Source organism: Gobius niger, assembly GCF_951799975.1.
Source record: "Gobius niger genome assembly, chromosome: 17".
Classification (NCBI taxonomy): Eukaryota; Metazoa; Chordata; class Actinopteri; order Gobiiformes; family Gobiidae; genus Gobius; species Gobius niger.
In genome coordinates, this window is record NC_136868.1 from 23707432 (window position 1) to 23727383 (window position 19952).

The window sequence follows — 19952 nt, forward strand, 5'->3', positions numbered from 1 at the left end:
CTGTTATGAGAAGGCCGGGAACATGTTATGTTAACCTGGGTGGTACTGGCCCAGACATATTTGGGAAAATGCCCCTTTATACCCTCTCACACTTTACACAATTGATTTCAGTAACTTCTTTATCCTCTCAATACTTAGTCTCTACTGAAGCAACAAGACAATTAATCCTATACAACCATGTTCACATGTAGGGCCCGATCAACAGCGTTGGTCCAGGCGAGTCCGTCAGCCCAGTCCCTTGCGTGCACATGCATGCTACGTCAGTGCTTGTGACCTGTGGCCTGAGGGTATAAATGTTACAATATTTATAAAAAACCTTTTGTAATTTGTAATATTTGTAATGATTTATGTAAATGTATTATGTATTTTTATGTCTTAGGGACCAGGTCTGCGAATTAGCTGTTAGCTATATGTCCTATGAACATGGCATTGATTATTTGTAACAATGCTTCTTATTCTGTCCCTATAAAATAAACATATAAATGAATTATTGATAAAAGTGTAATATTAAAGATAGAACAAACACCCTGTAGAAGCTGAATCAAAACTGTAACAAAACATTTTGGGGAGATTTGCTCAAATATAATAGTTATTTATTAGCTAAGCTAATTTAATGATCTGTATAATTAATTCTTCTTGTGCCTCTATGTCCTGACTGGATCTATCAGTATGTCAGAACTCCAACACTAAAGGTTATGTTCCCCTTCTTACCCATTATCCTCCATTCCTTCGGTTGCTTTTCCAAAGTAAGCCTGCCTGGCACAGGCTCGGATTTCTGGAATCCACAATGTGAGCCCATAGAGCTGGACATGATCGAGTAAGGGGAGAAGCAGGAGTTGTCAAAGACAAACAAACCCAAATATTAAGGGTTTATTTAAAATCTCTTTGTCTTATATTAACAGCAGTGCTACAGACAGGCGATTAACTATGGGTCATGATTTGGGACTCACCTCATTTCCCATGGAATGTATTATTGAACTTTACAGAAATTATAGCATTTTTAGTTTACCATAGTTTTAAAAAAAAAAATATTATTAAAATGAAAATAAAATATATCAACACAAACTTTTGTTCAAATGTCTGTTTTTAAAAGATTTAAATTAACAAAACTGTTTTGTTTTTCAGTTATACTCTTTTGTTTTCCAAATAAGATATTATATATTATATTATATATTATATTATATATTTGCTCTACAAATAAGAGCACCATTGTAGAGCAAATATATTCCATACATTTGTTTTTATTTTGGACTGAAATATTGCAGTAAGATTTGTTTTAGCACATGTTGTCAGAGACAAAAGGGTGATAAGGATCTTGACTTCCAAGCTATTAGCCACAATTGAAGTGTGCTTGATTAAAACACTAAAGGGAACATGTAAACCCACGTGAGGAGCTCTGAGCAGCAGGAACATGCCAACAGTGTTATGTCAACAGTGTGCATATGATCTCACTGCCCTGATCTTTGACATGAGCGCTTCTTACGTGTTTGATGTCTTACAGTTGAAATGCCCTGTGCAGGAAGGAAGTGCTCACCCACTGGTCGCCTGTTCCATCTTCAGGAGCTCTCGGGGAGGGAGGAGGATTTCAGTGCAATATTTACAGTGACCTTTTCCTCTCACTGGCCAGGGGCCCATGGGAAAAAAATGGAGAAGACAAACAATGAACAATAGGGTTCAGGGATGAGCAATGGTGCCAGCGCAGCGTGTGCCATTACGGGATGTGCATTGCAGAAAGCTGGGGTCACCGTGAGGATCAAGGCTCTCTCTGTCCCTCAGAGACACCTGGAACACCTGCATAATGCTGCTCTATTTATAACCAACCACTCTGTCCTCCACTATTCTGTTGTACAAAGACGGTACAGGATCTATGTAACTATGTCCAATTACCTCTGCATTTTTGTAATGCATTACGGATCATGTTTGTGTTTATGTTTGCGGTTTTCTTGATATGAAACTGATGTTCTTAATCACTGACTTCAGTACAAGATTTTCCAGCTTCATTGCTTTAAGCTGATGTTTATGCAAACAAACAGGCCCTGTGTTGCATCAGCATCTGTGCAAACTCCCAAGTCACAACTTAATTCTTCAATTAGAAGATTGGTCCATAATTGGACAATGTGCGTCCCCTAAGGATTGGGACTTGCCTTATCAGAGGAATTCTTTCTGCCCTGCACAATTTGCAGAGATAATGTAATGGTCTCAGTTCTGCAGTGTGTGCCTGGGTGGTCTCTGTTGCATTTTCAATGATTCTGCGCATTTCCCAGAACAAGTGGAAATGCCTTAGTGATGCACCGTGAAAATGGAGAGGAGGAAAGAGGTGTTCCCACTGGGATTCATAATTCTCAAAGGAAAAGAACATTAGATAATACAACCTTAGAGTTGTAAGGTCATAAAGATAATATACTCTTAAACTCTAGTAGATTATTTTGATGTTGAATTATGGGTCATTATGGTTCAATTCAACATCAGAATCATCTGATATAGTTTATTTGTTATTATCTAGATTTATAGTTATTCATTGCTTTATCACTTTTTTTCATGTCTGTATATCGATATTTCTAACAATTGATTTTTAATATCTTATTTTTATAACCGATCCCAACCTTTGTTTTTGAAGCCGGATGTTTTATTCTGAAACCGGAAGTAAGTCGGAAAAGACCAGTCTCGGATCCAGTCCCGTTTCTATACTTTGAGGTATGTTTTCTCTTCATATTTCTTGTTTCTGTCTAAGATCGATTGCCAGCCGCAGTTCTATGACATACATTTCTTTTTGCAATCGAAAATTTGCAATCGGCGGCAACATAATATTTATTTGGAGTGTAAATGCTTATCTTCCTGTAAAAATGTAGCCTAGCTTGCTAACGCTTGCTGTCAAAATAGTCAACAATGCAACGATGTAGTCGAGTTACTGTAGCCAAGCTAGATGTTAAAACCAAGTTTCTGCGTCTGCAGTGGTCGGTGAAGAGACTTGTCTGCTTTATTTGACCGATTATCATAGAGACGGTGAAGACTGAAATGCAATGATTGGAAGTCGTTGCAATGCTGTAAATAACAATAACTCCTTATGGAGTATTATTTTACCCAACTACTACTACTATATCATGTGTTATGTACAGCTGTTGAAATTTCAATGAAATTCCCTTTCAGTCACCCTTAATTATCCTATTATTATTATTATTATTATTATTATTATTATTATTATTATTAATAATAGACTAGAAATGCAATGGCTGCGCCATTGCGATTGACTGCGGAAATGCGGGGAGCAAATGCAGAAATTGCATAAACTCTTCAAATTGCATAATCCAATTTGCATAAACTGGTAAAATGCATAAAATGTCATGTTGCATAAACTGTATAAACTGCATAAAGTGGTAAAATGCATGCATGGGTTAATTTGCATAAATTATGTAAATTGCATAAACTTTAAAATGCATAAATCCTAAATGGCATAAACTCTTAAGTTGTATAAACGCTTTAAAATGCATTAACTGGTCAATTCCCATAAAGTGGTTACTTTGCATAAATTGTTAATGTTGCATAAACTTTTATATTCCATAAACTGGTCAAACTGTAGAAATGGCCTCAGTGCTTGATTGGCAGAAGCTGCACAAATGGCTGAAAGTCCTGGAGTCTCCCCATTGGCTGGATTCCCCCGTACACACCAATGAAAAAATGTCAAACTCTCGTATAAAAAAAACTGGAAAACTGCAGAAGGACAATTTTTTCTCAAAGCCCACAAGTTGCATATGCTGAACATGCACAAAGTGCAGAAATTGCATAAAATGCAGAAAAAAGTGCAGAAAAGCATGGATTTGCGGCAGCCCCATTATAAGTCAATGGGAAAAATCTCCGACATTTTGGCCGATTGCGGAAAAAACGTAAATTGCAGAAGTCCCAAAAGTAATAGCACCCTTCTCCTCAACATGCGGAACATTTTGATGCATAACTTGCATAAATTGCACAAAGCATGAAGGTGCTGAAAGCTCTAGAAAATTGGGAAAAAGATGGAAGAGGAATAATAATAAAGAACATGAAAACCAATAATTGACTGCGGAAGAATTCCGCAGTCAATCAATTAATAAAAAACTATCTGCAATGATGAGCTTTAGTTCAGTCAGTTACCTGGAGGCAACAGGCACTAAAGTTGGTTCTGCACACCTCGCAGTCACGTCTTTGGTGTTGGCATAAACCCTAGGTACGTATGTTTTACAGGGTTCAAGGGTTATTATATTACTTGTATAAGAAATCCAAAGTTTAACTATATTCGCCACCTTAAGCACAGCTTTATTAAATGTGGTGTTTTCACACAGAGCTTACAATGATTTAATCCCTACTCCCTAGTCTACCTTTGGAAAATGTTGTTGTACAATACGTTCTATAACAAGACCTTCTTAAGCAAATAGAAACCTTAGCGTGTTGCTTTAACTGATTGGTTGTGTATGGGGGATGAGAGTGAGTTGATTGACAGGTAGATAGCAGGCAGGCGCCACATCTTTGAGCTGCTCCATCATTTGTGTCGTCACCTGCGATATACAGCTACTCTGTTAAGTCTGAGCCCTATAGTTCCCCCAAAGCCTCCTCTGCTCGGCTGGGAATACAAGGACGCAAATCTACACAGATCCATTTCCTGTCCCCCCCTGTGGGCTCTAATTGAAAAATTTGGGTGGCCTAGTACGTTTGTTTTGGAGGAATGTGGTGGGTTGTGTTTTTGGAGGCTTTTCCTCAATGCTGCTGTTCTTTGGAGCGCAGGGTGAGCGGAGTGACGGAGGTCAGGCAGAGCGTGTTTATGAAGCGGCTCTCTTCCCTCAGTCCTGTCTGCTCTCCGGCCCGCTCTCCCTGCTGCCCTCTCCTGCTGACAGACTGCTGGGCCTCTGGTTTACACAGGCTGTTGTCTGTGACACAGGCAGAGCTGCACTGGAGGCAGAGCAGCATTGCAATCAGCAAGAATTGGAAATATTTCTGCAAAACAATTCAAGTTTTACAACAACAACTAAACATTGCCAAAGGTTATAGACTTAGCAGAGTTTTTACTGTCATTATTCTTGTATAAGTAAAAAAAATATTGAAATAAAATTTTTGCCAACTCATTCATATTCTCTATTACCTTTAAAATGGTTAAAAATAAACAAATGAGAATATCCATATCTATTTAGTGCTTATGGATCAATGTGATGATCATAATCAATCAGTCGCAGCATTATTTTGTTCTTCTTGCCTGTTTCAAACAGGACAGCTTCTCTTATTGCATACCACCGTAAATAAGCATAAAAAAGATGCTTTTTTAATGTTATTATTATTATTATTATTATGAGGAGGTATCATGATCCTGGCAGAAAAGCGTTGCTATGACCCACAGCCAGAGATGCCTTTCTCCAGTCTTTTAATCCTCTGAAAACATCTTTTTGCATTTCCTGGCCTCAACTTCATATTTCTGTTTATTGTTGAGGGAGTTTTATGTGGGAAATTGGGGACTTGACTTCATTAAGCCTAAACCTATGAAGCGCTTGAGACTGACAAACAAACAAACAGTCCCAAAGACAACAGACCCAGAGGGCAGACATCATGATGGCACAGGGTCAGAGGCATGTATCTCACTGTCCGCTCTCTGTCACGACATGTCTCGCCATGTGGACTGGAGCAGTGTGGAAACAGGGGAAATGCTGACTCATAATGGAATAACCTAACCCACAAGTGGACCAAAGATTTAAGCCTGTGATGAATCAAGAGCTGGCATTTTAATTTATTTCAATCCCTTCCACATTGGCCATCGAGTGTATTTATATCAGCAGTTCAGAGAAAAGTAAAATGAGCAATGATTTTGGATTAATTACACTGGGTTACACATAATAACTTTTTTTAAAGGTGTCAATTAATATATATATATTTTGAACTGATTTAGCACATTTTTGCAACGCAGAATCTGAAAATCTGAACATTTCTGTATCAGGTCAGGGTTGGGATCTTTTTTGAAATCGGATGCAATTTTTTATCATAGCATGTCACCAACCCACGCTAGTTTATAAGCACGGCTGCTTTGTGTACCAACATATATGCACAAATTAAAATTACGTTACATCCAACCCCAGTCTGCCCCTAAATGTGGACGGATGGGCACCAGGACAAAAGACATTATGAAGACAATACCCTTTGACCAATGGGATTTTTGGATTCAGGAGATCAAAATTCTCCTAAATCAGCTCTCAAAACTTAGACACCAAATTATCTAGGAATCCATATAACTTGATAACATGAGCTCACTTTTTATTTTGATGAAAACGTCTTGATACATTTGGAATTAAAACAACCTTTACTTTAGTGGACTCTGGCTTTACATATAGTTAAGTTTAACTTCTGAACCCTCCCGTTCGGCTTTACCCAAATCTAATAGCTTCTTGAAACAAAGTGTCAAAACATAAAAAAAAACCCGCAACAAAAACTGAAGAAAAAGCGACAAAAGAGAGACAAAAATGTGATGAAAACGCAGGTTTTAGAGGTTAAGACAATTATCCGTCACTAGTAGAAATTGCTTCCACACTTTGGGACTATAAATCCACCACCTGTGTTTGTTCCAATACTTCTTGTGACTCTGTTAACCGGCCAGAGCTCGTCCAGCGTTCCGCACAGCCACTACGGCCCACTGTAGAGGGATGAATGCTCTCTGGCGGCACTTGTGCAGGATCCATGTGTATGAAATCTGATGCTGAAACGCATTAGGGGCAATTTGGGCTATTGCCTCCACTTGTGAGGGGCAGCCGCTGACCTGGCCGCGTGTAAATACTGAGGTAGATTGTGCGAGGCCCCGCCCCCTTGTGTGATCAGGCCACACATCTCGGGCCGACGGATGTGTGGATGGCTCTGTGCATTCAGAGCCAGGGGGATCGGAGATAGAATCTGGTGTTTGTGGAAACGTGGGGAGCACCGAGTCAAACGGTGAGGGGCGTGAGGCGACAGGGCACTGAATCGGCCGCTCTGATGGATAGGAGAAAAAAGGGGGTAAAGGGTGACGAGCTGTCTAAATGGGTCCCTTTGTGCCCTACACGCCCATCATTTTTTTTTTTTTTTTACCAATCACTGCCATATGTGATCCACGGGGACGAAAGCTTCATTCACCAGATAGAGCGCCGATAGGGAAATGGTAAATCCTCTCTTGCTCAGAAAAGATCATACAGCTAAAGTCATTCTGTGGAAGTATAAATAGTGATTTATGTAGATTATTCAATAAAAAAGATCATTTATTTTTTGCTTAATTTGACCTAATCATTTTAGTTTGCTTTATATTCACTTCGATGTTGATCTTGCTTTCTCCAATTACAAAATCCCAAATTGCTAAATACCCACAATTGCTTACAGTAGCTCCCTCATACCTTGTAAGATGACAGATTCAATCATTTTCTTTACACAAACACATGTTTAAAACTCTCTTTTCCTCTCACGTTTCATTAGATACAGAGTGGCGTGCTGTCCCTTGTGAGCAGAGCAGCCGGGGGATCCCAACCTCCAGACTCTCCGATCCCAAACAGATTACAGTGCCCTGCTGTTTGTTAGTCGGCCTCCAAGGAAAACAAACCTGCCCGTTCAGCTCTCTTACCAGGGGAGACCACGGATGGGCTAGTGGCTGCTTGTCAGGGCAGTGGGTTTCCCGCTACACGGATAAAATAATAAATATGATAAGGAGAATAAATTTAGCCACACACTCTGCAAAGCCAGAATGGTTGAAATGGAATACCTTGGAGTGTGTCTTTAAGATAAATTTTTGACATACAGGGGCAACAGAAGAACCCTTAAACACTAGGCATAGTTGTGATTTTTTTTACAGGCCAGCTGCGTTACCTTCATAACAGTTTGGCTTTGGGCGAGCAGGTTTAGGCAGCGTATTTTACTCACAGCCGGGACCCATAATCTTCATTTGTGGTCACTGTCCATAACATTATTTTCTACGACTTTGTGTTAAAGTTAGTGGTAAAGTTTTTGACATATCTGGAGCTTTATTCCTTAATAAGAACCCAGTTAGCTTTCACAAAGGTCACTGGACTCCGGGTTTCAGAAAGCTTTCGAGGTCCACTGTATGAGAGTAGAGACAGAGACATTCATGAGCCATAGGGGAGTGACCCCTTGGTACTCAAATCACTACCACAGTGAACAAATTAGCCTATAAAACGAATAAATTGCGGCAACCCATCACTTCCACTTCTCTTATGTCCAGCTCCCCCCGCATCCGTAATAGAAAAACTGCGTTTGTGTGAGCTCGTTTGCACGTTTTTTTTTTTTTTTTTTTGTCATTGCCTTTGACAGGAGACTTGCGCTCTATTCTGTGCGTGTGTGCGTGTGCGTGTGTGTGTGTGCGTGTTCGTTAGCGGGGCCTGGGCAGTGTTCCCGCGTCCATGCACGGCCCCCAGAGTAAAGTAAACACAGCGGCTCTTTTCTCATGGCGGCCGTCAGCAGCCTCTCCCCGGGCCCGCGCCACAGACCACACACTCAGACCACACACACCAGAGCCCTCCTCGTGCTTCCATACACACGGACCACACAACACCAGGCAGGGCCCCTCGCACGCAACCTGGCCGAGCTGTCATTCTGCCCGCCGCCGATCTCCGTGTTTGTGCACGTGCGCGACTTCATACGAGGACCGGGGAAGACAATAGGTCGGGTTCGTGTGACATAATATTCCCGACGAGTGTATAGTTTAATATCGAGGTGACGGACACGTTTGGCTTTTTTTTAACCGTCAAACGCTACAATCAGAACCACTGCCTTCCCCTCCAAACATATGGCATTGATAAAGGCGATGCCAAACTCTTGTTTTAGGCCTGTTAACCTCTTTACTTCTTCGTGTCACTTACACGGCCCTCCCATTTCCTTTGACAAGCACAGGGCAGAGTAACAACATAAGACAAATCCTGGAGGGTTTTTCTTCTTAACTCCCATGATGTTGACTCCTGTAGCAGCAGAGTGGCTAAAGTTTCCCAGAGCTGCTCGGTCTAGAGTCTATGGTCTTAAGATACTGGACTCTCCTCAACTGCAAGTTCATTTTTTCGTGTTTTTAGATTGTTATCTGTCAATTCTTCCTTTTATAATTCTGTTATTCTGCCATTTCCTTTATTTTGTAACTTGATTTGAATCACTGTAAGTATTACCAATAGTGTGCAAAGGCAAGGGCATTACACTTGTTGCAGGTCTGTTATGTGTGAACTCCTAAATAGTTGGAAGGAAACGTGTTTTGGCTGCAGAGCAAAAGAGCGGAAGCCTCAGCCTCCTCAAAGAGTCCCGACTGGTCAGCCTTTTTGGGCCTGGCAGTCATTTATTAGCAAACATCTGTGCTGTTGAAATATACCCTTTCACTTTTTTTTTTGTGTCAGTTGGAGTCTTTGTCTCTCCCAAAATGGACTGATTTGCATGGGACCCCTTCTCTCTGGTCCATAATCTCGCCTGTATTGTGTGGGCTCATGTGGAATGATTGGGGAGGCCAGGTTTATTTATCCTTCGCCGTGAGGTTTACATTCTTCTTTCCTCTCTGCTCTCTGTCTGCGCTCTCACTCTTGGCCCCGCTCTATTTTCCCTGCTATCTGGGAGATAACCACTGCACAGCGTACGGTTAGGGCCTATACAGGTTGGGTGTTTCTTGTCAAACCCTAATGTAGATGTAAAAGAGTTTCAGAAGTTCTAAAAGTCTGTTGTTTGTGTTTGGTTATTGTTCCAGGTGCTGACAAACTGACCTGGTCCTGCATCCGTCCTCCGCCATGTCTCGTGCCCGACAGCCCCCGCTGGTCACAGGCATCTCTCCCAAAGAGGGCCCGGCCTGGACCAAAGTCACCATCCGCGGAGAGAACCTGGGAACAGGCCCCGCTGACCTCATTGGTAATGCGTTTTGAACTCCATGGCTGACCACACAACCCAACCGCTTATACCTATATTTAGCCATCGTTTTTCCACTACCCTTGTTTTTAGTTTTGTTGGATTAAAAAACAACAACTGGTGTTTCTTTAATGGCCACAATTAATGAATTTACTATTGGGGGGTTAAATAATGTGTAAACGCTGCTGACTTTAGACCTCCACTAATAAAATGCATCAATTTTACAGTTCATATTTCAGTCTCAAGTGTTTCAGCTTCTGGATGTAATTAAAATATGGACCGTGACCTGGGATCTTGATTGTGAAAAATGATAATTAGAATAAAATCACAGATCTTATGTAGAACCTACAGGGGAAAAAAACACTATAACATTTACTTTCTTAAGATCTAATAACCTATGGGTATGAAAGCGCCAACTCCAATCCTCTTATTTTAATCACTGTCCAGTCTTTTTCTTCTCTATGTTTGGCTGGAAAACCCATGACAGAGGTTGGGGCTGTCCAGAAGCTACATTTAACACTTCGCTGTTATCCGGCTGCGATATCAGTCGACTTCTGTCCAGAATATCCCCAGGGCCTAGAATTAGACAATTACACATGCGCAAACGTGTACGTGCAGTGCTTGTGTATTCAAACAAATGGACAGTGGAGAACAGAGGCAGGAAACATTAACGTGCAAATTATTCACGCTTTTTGTACGCTCTTTCTGGGCTATTTGTTGGTCAGATCTCCCAGGCCCTTTTAAAGTTTAGAGAGAGAGAGAGAGAGACGCTTCATGTGTGTGTGTCTTCTGGCCAAATCGTTTTCAAGAGGGTTTAAAAAGAGGATGACAGATAAGGGCAGAGTGCACAGTGTGCCGGTAATGAGCCACTTAGCACACAATTGAAACGTGTTAAGCTCCAAGAGGCCACCCATGGCCATCGTGACCCCAACTTGAACTTTGACCTCTTCCGACACATCGATACAACCTGTACAGTTTGTCTAAGCTTTGAAGTTATCGTTGCAAACACTGTTTATTTGCATTTGTCTGCATGTCACTATCTCCTAACATCCGGTTTTCCTTTTCTTTTTTTTTTCTTTTAGGACTGTCAATCTGTGGCCATAACTGCCTGCTGACGGCGGAATGGATGTCGGCTAGCAAGATCGTGTGCCGCGTGGGACCTGCCAAAGACGACAAGGGGGAGATCATCGTCACAACCAAGTCTGGAGGTCTCGGCACCTCCACGGTTTCATTCAAGCTGCTGAAGCCTGAGCGCATCGGTGAGACAGAGCCACCATGTTTGCTTGTTTCATTAAAATATCGACTTTACTCTTTTCTTTTGTTTTGTCATCAGCAATGTAAAACAATTCTCTATAAGAAAACAGACAAAGCTCATTTTGTAATTAGTTTTTCTGGGGAATCCACATTTTTTTTGGTCTTTTTTTTATTGAAAACACTCAATGAAAAGTCGATTTTAGAAATTGTTTTTAAAGCAATAATGTCCTGAAATAGCATTTTACCTTTCAAGAGGGACACAGACATTTCCAAATATGTAATTCAAGTATTGTAGATTAGTTATTATAATATGACATTAGTTTAAACTACAGGCTGAAATGTCAATGCGGCTTTTAGATGATATGCGAATCTCCATAAAACTGAGTTTGTTTGTGTCCATTGAAACGGCTCTGCATCTTCAAACTTGTACATGTTATCGACCAATCTATGTTGAAGGCAGAATCTGTTTGTGTTGAATATGAAATTGAAATAGAAATATTTCTTATGCAATGTCCAGTTTTGGTCCTGATTTTCTTTATTCATTTCCATTCGGGTCCTGATGATGTATTTTTTTGAGTTTCTTGGTGTGACATAATTGACTGACTTTGCTTCAATTTGGTGGATTGTACCAGGTTCAAATGATTGAGTGCAATATTGAGCCGAGTCGAATATTGCAATTTCGCTGTTAGCGTTTCTGCAAAATGAACTGAGCTCATGTAGCGTAAGTAATATCAATACACACTCACTCATGACACCTCTGTGCTCTGCGTCGCTGCAGGTATCCTGGACCAGTCTGCCGTGTGGGTGGACGAGATGAACTACTACGACCTGAGGACCGACCGCAACAAGGGCATCTCCCCCCTCTCCCTGCGACCCAGCAACCCCCTGGGCATCGACATAGACAAGTACGATACAACACAAATGAGTACACGATACACACACGCACACAAATCACTCTGCACAATCACAGAGGGGTAAACACACGCGCTCGAGTCAGTGAGTCATGGTTTACTTCCATAAACACACACAAACTCGCCCCATATGCAGCCGTTTGATTTATTTTGCCAACACAGCAATGTCTGAAAACTCTGTAACCGCTGTACACAGGCAGTGGAAACGGAATAATTGTCTTTAAAGTAGGGAAGGAAACCTTTTGAAAGAGGGACGCACTCCCTCCATGCGCGCTGCACACACACGGAGCCTCCCACACGCAGGCCGGCCGTAGATGGGCCGTAATGTATAGCTTGTGTTGTCGGGTTCTGGCATTTCTGGCTTAGTGTTTGTTTATCTTCAAGGGGCCGGGGGCAAGTGACCGCTCGTGGCCAGAGACAAGACCCTTATAAACAGCATTGCCCGTTTACCCAACTCCCAACTGGGCCGCGCATCCATCATGTCCGCAGAACGAAATAATACCATGCGTGTTATTGTTATGACGGTGTTTTGTCTGAGGTTTGATAAGTTCCAACTTTAAGCGCTCTGCCGAGAAGCTTATCTGGTTTCTCCGTGGCCGGTTTGCACATCTTTGTCTGTCTGAGGGGTTTTCGCTACTGTTTTGCGGGAAAAGAGCAGAACGAGACATTTGAAGAACTGCCAGGACTCAAACTCGCAACCCTGAGAAAGGCGATGTGCGAGAGTTTTGAAACGTTAAAATTAAACTCGTATGGGGTTAATCAGTAAAACGGCTTGATTTTATTGACTTTGATTCGAAACATAGCAGGACAAACTTGACAAATCTATAAATATATTAAATTAAAGCATGCGATTTTGGAAGTTTGGAGCCAAAATTATTCAGGTCTCGCAGACTTTACACAGATTTAAACTGTTATGTAGATGTCAGGTCATTGCATTATAGATGACTTGAGCTTTGTTTCCTCACCATTGTTGGTATAAAATGTTACGCTGTAATAATAATCTGTTACCGCTAGTAACACCGCCTGGAGTTAACGCTTTAGTTATTCAGCTACTGATTTAGTTAATTCTGTTATAATGATGATTGCCAAGTCAGTTTTGAGTCTATAGTTTGAGAGAAATTGGAAGATGTAACTGTGTGAATAAAAATGAGAAATGGGGGTAGGATTAAATACGTTTTCTTCTTCCCACTCCTTTCAGGCAAAATTAGAGCGGGCTTTCTTTATGTTGAAATTAATGTTTATATGTCATAAACTATGTGATGTCCACGGTGGAATGCTTGTGCCTGAAATAAATAACTGAATAATTATGTGAAAAAAAGAGCCACATAGTTATTATATATCATGTAGGCGAAAAAAAGTCAATTCCTATATAACTGCCCAAAATGAAGAAACATGTAGTGTGTAGTCTGCGCCTAGATGTTTTTTATTAAACATTTATTTAGTATTTAGAGAATTCTTCTATCCATCTAGCCAATTTTTATATTTTGTAGAATATGTAATCTTCCAGCGTCCAGCGTGTTAGTTTGTCTTCTGTGTGTGGAGCAGCAGCAGAGTGGGTGGTGATGGTGGGGCTGGGGTTCAGTTTGTGTTGGCCATGGGTCATTAGCAGAGATCAAACTTTCTTAATGAGTACTGGGTCCTCTGGGGGCACCCAGGCGTCACACAGTGCACTTCCCACGCCAGACTTAACACAGGCTGGGAACATTTGGCCACACACTGCCCCCTGCTGGCAATCAACATATGAAGCTGCAGCATTGCAATTTCATTCAGCAGCAATAACACCTTTTGTTCTTGTCTGCTGTGTTTTAGAGGAAAGATCCCACAGAAGGACATGGAGCAGACATTTCCAGGGATGAGTGGAGATTTTACCAGTGAGAACTTCTCTGCCACCTGGTATCTGATGGAAAACCATTCAGTCACCAGGTATGTTTATTGTACTTCAAGTAAGTCAAAATGTACCATCTATAATGTGATCATGTGAAGCCGTAATGGTAAATGACTTTAGTTTGGGTAAAGTTGTAGAATAAACTGTAAGTGACGCTGTTATAAACTGGAACTGTTTCACTGCGAAAAGGCACTGGCTGTTGAATATATTGTGAGAGACAATTTGATGCCGTCATGTCAGTCCAGACAGAAGCTATTTTAGGCCTCTCCTCTCCTTCCTCTCCCCCCTTACCCCCCCTGTAACCCAGACCCCAGGAATCAGTCTGACCAGGAGGCTCTGTTTGGACTTTTCAGGGTGGATGTTTCTTCCTGAGGAAGAAACTTCACCATGAACTGTCACAGGGAAACTCGTTGTCCCATTATGAATTCTGTGGATTTCTTTCACCTGGTCCTAAAACATGCAGCTTTCTTAATATATATAATAAATATATCACCTCACTTTTTCTGTTTAAGCGACTCAGTCTGTGTCGCCTTGTCTCTGCAGTTTCGAGCAGTTGAAAAGCGCAGCCAATAATCTGAAAAAGCAGGCCAATAAGAAGAACGAGGGGAGCCTGGCGTATGTGAAGGGAGGCCTCAGTACATTTTTCGAGGCCCAGGACGCCCTCGCAGGTGAGAAAGATTAACACACTTCTCTGTGCTGCGGGATATTTTCAGCTGTCAAATGGACTACACACATTTTAAATCCATCTCCCATCGTCTGAGTGCAAATGTGTTCCCAACATGTGAGGAGTTTTTTTTTTTTCTATTATAAATACGGTAACTACAATACCACATGCACTTGGCATACTGCAAAGGTGCGTTCGTGCCCCTGTCAGACTGCCAGATATTTTAAATCAATTGTTCACTTCGTCATTCATACTTTTGTCTGTTTACGCTCCGCCTCCATCGCTGCTACTTAGTTACTTCCCCTTGCTATTTATATATCCAATTTCTTACTTCCATCATCATTATTATTGCTTTCCTCGTGTTTGTGGCCCGATTGGGAGAGACGCAGTGTTTTCATTGTTAACAGCAGAATCTAAATAAACGGAGCAGACCTACACAATGCAGGCTGGAGTATTAGGACTGATAACAGGCCCAGTACAACCAATGGGAACAATGCAGAGTGATTCTCACGTTCAAACAGAGCGTGCCTACTGTGTGCCCATGGCCCTAATGGGAAATGTACGATCTTCATAGGAAGAAGAGGCAAGTGTACTTTTAGTTATGTGACCTTTGAACTGGGAAACATTTGACTGAGAATATCTTTCATGCTTTGTTTAATTTATACATTAAACGTAAGGTTTTCAATGAATTGCTGGCGGTAGCACATAAAACTGAATGTGAGGAGTCGTTATTGCTTCATTGCACGAGAGTGAAAAGTCTTATTTGCCAACACTTCTTGTGAACACACAAATGCCCGCACTCTTTCAAATGTAATTTCCAGAATATAATAAGTGTATTATATTGTGGCCAATGTTGAACTTTGCTCACACGAACCAAGTTCATTTAAACCTGACTCCTGTCTCCTCATGATGACTCATTGCACCACTATAACATCCTTTCTTGGCTCGCACCTGGCTTTTACAGTCAGATGAAATTAAGTGGTTTGCCAGAATGGATCATTTAGAGATATTCTGTACTCTAGCTTTGCTCAGCCAAACCTCACATACCAGCGGCACACGGCGAGTCATGAAGCCAAACCTGAGACAGCTCTGCTTTAGCTCAGTGCCAATCCCTAGTTAGCACAGCTGTTCAAAAACCTGTGAATCATTTCTTTGTAATTCAGAATTTATGAGTGCTGCAAAGAAATAGATCTCACGTTATATAATGTTCTTCTTTCAATATGCCTTCAGGCTTCAGCCTATCGAGCTCTCTCGTGACTTCAGTTAGCATGTTGTGCAAAGACATTAAATCAAAGTGAAAATATAACTCCCTGCAATTATCTGCTGTTCTAAGCATTTAATTGTTTCATAATTGTTTTGTCTTCTAATCATTTCTAGAATTAACAAATCGTTTCCTCAAACAGTTTATGCTTTTTCGTCATCAATCCAAGCCAGATCATTTATTGCTTTTCTATTCGCAGGGTTTGTGTAAACCTTCCATGTGAACTGCCTTAAACTGCTGAAAGAGATGGAAAAAGCTGCCGACATGGAGCCGTAGTGACAAATGTAGTCTTGTCAGGGTCAGGTCACAGGGGCTGACTGACTGACAGACAGAGGCTGAGACAATTCACTCTTGTTTCTACTAAAAATGTTGAATTTTGAGGTTTTTCATTGTTGTGTGAAAAGGAAGTCTCCCAGTGATGCAGGAAGCGGAACGGCTACCGTAGTCCAAAAATGCCAGATTCCCAGGGCCTGTTCCCCGAGCCCCCGGCCCCGGCAGGAGTCAAAACATCTCCCGCTTTAGAATCCTGTATTTTTATTCTTATCCATTTTTTTTTTTTTAACTCCCTCAATAGTTCCAGGAAGGCAGGCAGGAGCTCTTCCTTAGGTCCCGGCTGCACGTCTTATCCGGAGCTGACCTGGTGTTTAGGTTAGCCGTGACGTCACCTGGAGCTAACTGTGTGACAGCGGCAGAGGACACGCAGCTGGCAAAAGGGCAAAGGGCCGCGGGGCTGAGACGTGAGCCAGGCCTGCAGCGCGCGTGTGTCTTTTTCTTCCTGTGTGTTCCTGCCCTATCAATCACACATACACACACTCCCCGCAGCCCCTTTGTTTGACTCTGCGTATGGTCATATTCACTGCTGGTCATCTAAGAGTGAGAGGTGCACACGGGGCCAGCCTTGTCTTTACTGATTAGGCAAAGGCGCGTTTACGGGTAAGCTCAGCCTCTGCCTTCGGGCTTCTGTCTGTCTTCTCGACCCTCTTATTTATTTACAGAATCCCACTCTTAACATTTGCTCTCCTCCTCTGCAGTTTTGCCTCCAGCATCTGAACAATATGGGAATCCATTGGTAGAGCAAAGTGCACGCAAAACTGACGCGATGAAGAAATAGCAAAAATAACAAATATAGAATATAAAAATATGAAATTAAAAAAGCATTAGATACTGTATATGGGGAATAGGGGTGGGAACCTCCGGGTACCTCACGATTCGATATGCGATACATGGCTTACGATTCCGATAATCTCACGATACCCCAATACTGCGATAATCAATATATTTCACAAAAATAATCTACAATACTTTTTTTTTTTTTAAACATGCCACGTTTAACCTTTATTTTTAACATACTACATGTTAATCATTTATATTTCTATTCATGTGCTTTGTACCCCTTTTTTTGTGTGTATAAATGATCCCCGACTCACACACTGAAAATGGGTCTATAGATCTGTCAGTGACTTAATTTACATTTAAATAAACAAGGAACCACAGTCCTTATTCATTTACCCCAAATTTATCCTGGTTATAATGCTGAAAACTATCATTAAAAGTAATTGTATGACAGTGTTTGGTCCAAGTGCAGCCCTCTGCTGTCCTGCCTGAATTCTTGATCATTATTAGCCTCCATTGACTGTGAAAACAATAGAGCCCTGCTGCCTCATTAATATGCATGACTTCAAAAGTATCGATATCGGAATAAAAAGTATCGTATCGTCCCGCAAAATATAGCGATATATCAGAAAATCTATATCTTTTCACACTCCTAATGGGGAATAGATTTTTCTCTTCCTGGATTTTTCACTACAGCCGTACTGTCCTGTTTACTAAAAGCTCAGAAATATCTTAAAACTAGAGGTCCAGACACTTATTTTACTGACATTTTATTAATTCTGATCAGACTCATCAGTAAAATGTTTATTTATTAAGCGAAACAAAAATGTCTGGTTTCACAATCCACTGAAAAACTTAAAGGAAAGAAAGAAGCACAGTGGAAATGATCCTAACTTTCCTAATGCATTTCTAATATGGCAATCCTTCACGCACATTTCACAGCTTTCAGAAAGCAATACTGTCCCCGTGATGTAAAAAAACAACAACTAGCTGCTGGTTCATGACCGATTTGAACTATATTTGTTTTCTACACACAAAGAACAACATACATTTTATTGAACTACAGGGGGGAAAATGCTGGTGTAGCGGTGATGCCAGAAAAGAAAATCTCTTTCATAGTTTGACTTAATTCTTGAGATGTCTACGTCGTCTTACATATTTGAACGTTCCGCAAGTATGTATGAGAAGCCTCCTAAGCCTCCTTCACCTCTCCTCCGTTCTGTCAATAAACCCACACAGCGGCTCTCAGCACCCGGCTGCCCACTACTGCACTCCATTTATTTATCCTTTGCCGCTGCCATACCGCACACTCTCTCCCTCCTTCATTCCTCCCCGTTCCTGCCCCATTCCCTTCTTTCAGATTCCCCTGCATCTCGCTCAAAGCCCTTCACGCTAAGTGACGAATACAAGCCACCAGAGAGTCTACCCCCACCCCACTTCAGAACACCGGCTCTGCTCCCCCCAAGATGTTTTCTTGCACTAGGTTGAAACATTTTAGATTTGCGTTCCCTCGAGGTCAGAGTGCTTCGAATTTCTCAGGGGCCGCCGATTTGTTGACCGGTGAGGCGGCCGTCATTACATACACGTTTGCATTGAGTGGAGTCTGTTTAGCTTTACCTGCGCAAGACAGAACTATGATGATTTGATCCCCTCATTACTCATTCCACAAATTCAGATTTGTATTGTGACCGTGTGTGTCTTGTTTTGCAGCCATCCACCAAAGGCTGGAGTCGGACGGCACAGAAAGAGTGGAGGGCTCGATGACTCAGCGACTGGAGAACATCCTCAACAGTAAGCAGATGTGTCCAAAGCCGTGAAAAAACATTGCAATTTGAAATGCAATTAGCGAATAGCAGACTGCGAAATGCCCAGTCGATGTGGGACTGTGTGTATAAAAGTTTAGTTGAAAATCTCTACAAATATGTTTTGAAATTCTTTTGTATTAGCAGTTCATAAATCAGTCTTTTCTTGTTTAAAATGTCCACAGCACACTGCTTTTATGATCTTACAGCAGCAAATGCCGCAAAAAATGACGCACTTTTTCCTAAGATCCCCCCTGCCCTGCTATACCTATTTACACTCTTAAAGTCAAGACATCTCAATTTGTTTCACCCTGTATCACAATGATCAGATTGTCCGTAAACTTTTACAGTTGCCATAATTTGAGGAATAACCAAGTAGGATGTAGTGATGCATAGATTTTGTTAGATGTGCAGGTGCTCATATACACAGGTGACTTTGAAATTCAAAGTCTTGTTGCTGATGATTAAAGGTAGTTTAAAGTTGTAGTTTTGTTTATTAAGACGGCGACAACCTTTTCTGCCAAGCGTACGCCTTGAGTCGTTCATTTATACTCTGAGTACTCCCTATCTCGAGGATCTTGCCAGTACAAAGTTTATTATTACAAAGTGACCAACTGAACTAAGATTATTCAGTATTTAACCTCTTAACTCCCACCTGAACCGATCACATTTCCCCCCAGTTTGGCATTACCCAAATCTAATTATGAACAGAAGAAAACAAGGCTGAACACGCAACATAAGAGTCAAAAAAGTGACAAAAACGCAACAAAAGAACATCAAAAGGAAAAGATCAGTTTTGTAGGTCTTAGCTTTCAAATGAGGCGTTACACTGGCATTTAGGCCAAACTCTTTTTTTAGATTTGGGTGATGCTGAACTGGAGAAAATGCACATGGTTAATGTAAGAGGTTAATTGTGTGTTGTGTTCAAAATTAAGCTAAAATATTCTCAAAATCAAACTTTTTATAGAAAATCATCATTAAAACTTAAATGTCCTTTGAAATGAATATTGAAATTCTACTCCATTTCAGTTTCTTTTTTAATCTGAGGTAATCCCAAAACACGGTATTAAGAGACCACTGCCACTTAAACATTTTTATATATTTAATTGACTGCGTTACAGTGAGTTCCCTTTTCTTTTAGACACTGTAGTTCAGCTCAGCAGATGCATCTCATGTTTGATAATGCGAGTCCTAATGGGGAACCGCT

General features: G+C 41.2%; 1 protein-coding gene across 1 annotated transcript in view; it reads left to right on the plus strand.

Annotated features, from left to right (window-relative positions):
* The first annotated feature begins 2633 nt into the window (after positions 1-2633).
* exoc2 (exocyst complex component 2) overlaps positions 2634-19952 on the plus strand; it is a 28737-nt gene continuing 11418 nt past the window's right edge. Inside the window, exons 1-7 of the mRNA XM_079574617.1 lie at positions 2634-2694; positions 9701-9858; positions 10938-11114; positions 11888-12014; positions 13830-13943; positions 14449-14573; positions 18654-18734. Of these exons, the coding sequence (XP_079430743.1) occupies positions 9741-9858; positions 10938-11114; positions 11888-12014; positions 13830-13943; positions 14449-14573; positions 18654-18734 (742 nt within the window). The 5' untranslated portion in view covers positions 2634-2694; positions 9701-9740. The remainder of the gene's footprint in view (positions 2695-9700; positions 9859-10937; positions 11115-11887; positions 12015-13829; positions 13944-14448; positions 14574-18653; positions 18735-19952) is intronic.